Source organism: Colobus angolensis, unplaced genomic scaffold (assembly GCF_000951035.1).
Source record: "Colobus angolensis palliatus isolate OR3802 unplaced genomic scaffold, Cang.pa_1.0 Scaffold157, whole genome shotgun sequence".
In the NCBI taxonomy this organism is placed as follows: Eukaryota; Metazoa; Chordata; class Mammalia; order Primates; family Cercopithecidae; genus Colobus; species Colobus angolensis.
The window spans coordinates 2970814-2975586 of NW_012114677.1; the positions used below are offsets into that span (position 1 = coordinate 2970814).

Here is a 4773-nt window from a genome sequence, read left to right on the forward strand (position 1 = left end):
AAATTGGCACAATAAACTCATTTATGTCAATTATAAATAGTGAAAGGAATAATTAAACAGCTCATATAGGGTTATCCAATTAAAGCAATAAAATGAAATGTTCTAACTAAAATATAACTTAATACATAAATTGTCAACTTGCATCTAAAAATTTTGTGTGCACTACTAAATTTTATAAAACTGTAATTTCTGACCAGCTCACATAATAAATACTTCACAAAAATAAAAAAATATATAAGAAAGAAGTCAATTATAGCTCTAGCATGAGTAACAGACAAATAACAGAATTTGCATGGGGACAGTCTCAACAATGGTCCATTAAATTTTACAGTAATACAATATAGATCTGATTTCAGAATGTTTCAGGTTTCTAGATTCCTAGTAAATTATCCACCTTATTAAAATAATCTTTGTTCCAATATTGCAATTTTCTTTGGAAAATAGATACAAACTCTCACACAAACACAACTGCTTGTCCTGTAATTTTCTTACACCTAAATTTTATCTTTAGAGCAGTACATTTACATATTTAACTCCATGTCAATCAAAACCAAAGTCTATATTTATTTGCAGAAAGAGATGCTGCATGTTCAAAGATAAATATGGAACTTTTAAAAAAACATTAAAATGTGTGAATTATGCTTATATACTTACTATAATCATAAAACGACCTGTAGTAAAAAAAAAATTGTACATTTAAAAATAATTAAAGTGGCCAGGTGCGATGGCTCACGCATGTAATCCCAGCACTTTGGGAGGCCAAGGTGGGCAGATCATGAGGTCAGGAGTTTGAGAACATCCTGGCCAACATTATGAAACCTCATCTCTACCAAAAATACAAAAATTAGCTAGGCATGGTGGCACGTGCCTGTAGTCACAGCTACTCATGAGGCTGAGGCAGGAGAATTCCTTGAACCTGGCAGATGGAGGTTGCAGTGAGCCAAGATTGCACCATTGCACTCCAGCCTGGGTGACAGAGCAAGACTCTGTCTCATAAAATAAAATAAAATTAAAAAAAATATATAAAATAAAAAAGTGTATAACTGGACTGTGTGTAATACAAAGAATAAATGCTTGTGATGGACAACTCATTTACTCTGATATGATAATTACATGTCATATGCCTGTATCAAAATAACCTAAATAAGCCATAAATATATACACACACTATGTGTCTACAGAAATTTTTAAAAATTTAAAATAAGACAAATAATAAAAGTTTACATGGGAACAATATTCTTCAATTTATTTGCTGTTTAAAGACACTAGAAGAGAGTACTAGAAATGTCATTCAACTATGTTCCTCGCCAGTATGAATTCGCTTGTGTACAGTAAGGGTTGAGGGCCGATGAAAAGCTTTGCCACATTGTTCACATTTGTAGAATTTCTCTCCAGTATGAATTACCTTATGTTTAGTAAGGGATGAGGACCAATTGAACGCTTTGCCACATTCTTCACATGTGAAGGGTTTCTCTCCGGTATGAATTCTCCTATGTTTAGTAAGGGTTGAGGATAAGTTATAGGCTTTGCCACATTCTTTACATTTGTAGGGTTTCTCTCCCGAATGAATTTTCTTGTGTTCATTCAGGGCTGTGGACCGAGTAAAGGCTTTGCCGCATTCTTCACATTTGTAAAGCTTTTGTTCAGAATGAATGCTCCTGTGTATAATAAGGCCTGAGGACTGGTTAAAAGCTTTGCCACATTCTTTACATTTGTAGGGTTTCTCTCCAGTATGAATATTCTTATGTTCATTCAGGCTTGCGGACCATATGAAAGCTTTGCCACATTCTTCACATTTGTAGGGTTTCTCACCAGTATGAATTTTCTTATGTTCATTCAGTGTTGTGGACCGTGTAAAGGCTTTGCCACATTCTTCACATTTGTAAGGTTTTTGCCCAGAATGAATTCTCTTGTGTAATATAAGGGTTGAGGATTGGTTGAAAGCTTTGCCACATTCTTCACATGGGTAGGGTTTCTCTCCAGTATGAATTCTCTTATGTTTAGCAAGGTGTGAGGACCTATAAAAGGCTTTGCCACATTCTTCACATGTGTAGGGTTTCTCTCCAGTATGAATTCTCTTATGTTTATTAAGGGATGAGGACCAAGTAAAGGCTTTGCCACATTCTTCGCATTTGTAAAGTTTTTGTTCAGAATGAATGCTCCTGTGTATAATAAGACTTGAGGATTGGTTAAACGCTTTGCCACATTTTTCACATGTGTAGGGTTTTTCTCCGGTATGAATATTTTTATGTTCATTCAGACTCCTGGACTGTCTAAAGGCTTTGCCACATTCTTCACATTTGTAGGGTTTCTCTCCAGTATGGATATTCTTATGTTCGTTCAGGCTTGTGGACCATCTAAAGGTTTTGCCACATTCTTTACATTTGTAGGGTTTCTCTCCAGTATGAATTTTCTTGTGTTCATTCAGCGTTGTGGACCTTGTAAAGGCTTTGCCACATTCTTCACATTTGTAGGGTTTTTCTCCAGTATGAATTTTCTTATGTTCATTCAGAACTGTGGACCGTCTAAAGGCTTTCCCACATTCTTCACATGTGTAGGGTTTCTCTCCAGTATGAATTCTCTTATGTTTAGTAAGTGATGTCGACCTATTAAAGGCTTTGCTGCATTTTTCACATTTGTAGGGTTTCTCTCCAGCATGGATTCCTGTATGTTGAATTAGGTGTGACATGTAAAATGATCTGCCACATTCTGTACATTTAAAGGGTTTCTCTCCAGTATGTCTTATCTTATGTTTGTTTGAATTTGAAAGTTTACTAAACACTTCAACACATGTATTACATTGAAATATTTTGCTCTGGGTAGTTGACAAGCATTGGTAAACTCCATTATTAACTCCTTTCTGCACCTTACACTCATTCACATGTTTACAGCCCTTTCTTAATTGTAAATTCTTATATCCACACTTCTCGTATCTTCTCAGTACAAGTTTTTGGAATGAATCTTCTATCCCCTGCACTGGTGAAAGGTCTTGGCTGAAAGGAGAACACACAGCTGAAAGAAATAAAAATAACAAATTATCCTACTAGATTCATATGAATATACTTTACAATATAGAAAATGTATGCAAACTACATTAGTAGGATAGCATAACAAAATATCACAGGCCATAATTTCTTCACAGACATGTAACAAAAATATACTGACCAAAATGTCTTTGTGCAAAATCTGTAAATGAGTTAACTGTATGCAATGCCAAAGGTAAGCACAACACTAAGAACCACATGGAACAGGAAGGGAAGTTTGTTACATTTACTCACCACAGCTTTCCTACTCCCCAGTATAGCATTGTGCCTATAGGAGTAAACTGTCAACTCCTGGCTTCTTACTTAGAAGAAAAATACTGATACACATATCCTTACTTCTGGCTTTTTGGGGTCTTTACAAAATCTGGTTTCTGTCTCCAACAACACAGAGAGCTGAGAGAAATGGTGCTATGGGTCAGCTAAGACCAAATGCAAATGTTTCAGGAGCAGGCTGTAGTGTTAAATACAGGGAATAGGTAGAAGAGTGATTAGAGACCATAAGAAGAAACATGAACAATCCTTTTTAACTGAAAAACAAACACAAAATTCCAGACAAGACACATCCTTAGAACATGTATGAGAGGCTCCCATTATCTCTGTCAAAGACAATTGGTTGCAGACTATGTCAGGACAAAGCAACACTGAAATGATTGTGACAAATATCTTTTTGTTAATGTTCAAATAACAAACAAACGTCACAATATATACAAAATATCAGGGCAACATGGCCCAATTAAAAAATTTAAAACTTTTCAGAAAACCACCATAAAAAAATGAAGATGTAGAAATTTAAAAAATTTAACCTGAATAATCCTCAATGAGCTAAAGGGGAACACACACAACTACAATATAATAAGACAAATGAGAATATCGATGAAAATGTTAAAATACATAAAAAAAATTATGGAGGTGAAAAATACAAAAGTAATGAGTGAGAAATTTCCAAAAGTAGAAGGATGTAAAAAATGAAGAAGCTCAATGAACTTCAACTAGGATACATACACAAAGATTTATAAAAAGGCACATATATAAGCAAAGTTTCAGAAGTCAAAGACAGAGAATCTTAGGAGCTGCAAGATAAAAGTGATGTGTCATTTATAAGTGTGGTCTTAGATAACCAGTGAATCTGTCAACAAAATTTTTTTAGGCAAGAGGGAATTGTGATATAGTTAACATGTTGAAAGAAAGATAGCTTGTAAGCAGGAATAATATAAAATACAAAACTGTCCTAAAAATGAAGAAAAAGTAGCGCTCTTCAAGATAACCAAATGTTAAAAGGTATATTAGCACAACACCTGCCTTACAAAAGAAATGCTGAAGAAAGCATCTTCCACTGAAAATAATATGATGCAAGAAAACAAAATATATGAAAATAAGTAACTTTTTGGGAAAGACATGAACATACACAAATGTAAGGTTCTGTACCATTATCATGATAGTGCAGAAAACATTTTAATTATTCTCTAAAATTTTAAAGACCATAAAAATAATCATAAACTTTTCATCATAATCTGTTAATAAATATACAACATAAAAATATAATTAGTGACATTAATAACAAAGTCGAGGGCAGATGTAATGAGGAAAAATTTTCAAAAGCAACTGAAATTACCAGTTTAAAATGTATTATTTTAACTTTGGCCAGGTGCGGTGGCTCAAGCCTGTAATCCCAGCACTTTGGGAGGCCGAGACGGGCGGATCACGAGGTCAGGAGATCGAGACCATCCTG

General features: G+C 34.4%; 1 protein-coding gene across 4 annotated transcripts in view; it reads right to left on the minus strand.

Annotated features, from left to right (window-relative positions):
* Positions 1 to 537: 537 nt before the first annotated feature.
* LOC105508047 (zinc finger protein 595) overlaps positions 538 to 4773 on the minus strand; it is a 36858-nt gene continuing 32622 nt past the window's right edge. For 3 of the 4 annotated variants that reach the window (XM_011936818.1, XM_011936817.1, XM_011936819.1), the window contains one exon: positions 543 to 3012. In XM_011936818.1, coding sequence (XP_011792208.1) covers positions 1292 to 2689 — 1398 coding nt within the window. In that variant the 5' untranslated portion in view covers positions 2690 to 3012 and the 3' untranslated portion in view covers positions 543 to 1291. Of the gene's footprint in view, positions 3013 to 4773 lie in introns of all 4 variants that reach the window. The other variant, XM_011936816.1, reaches the window with a different exon arrangement.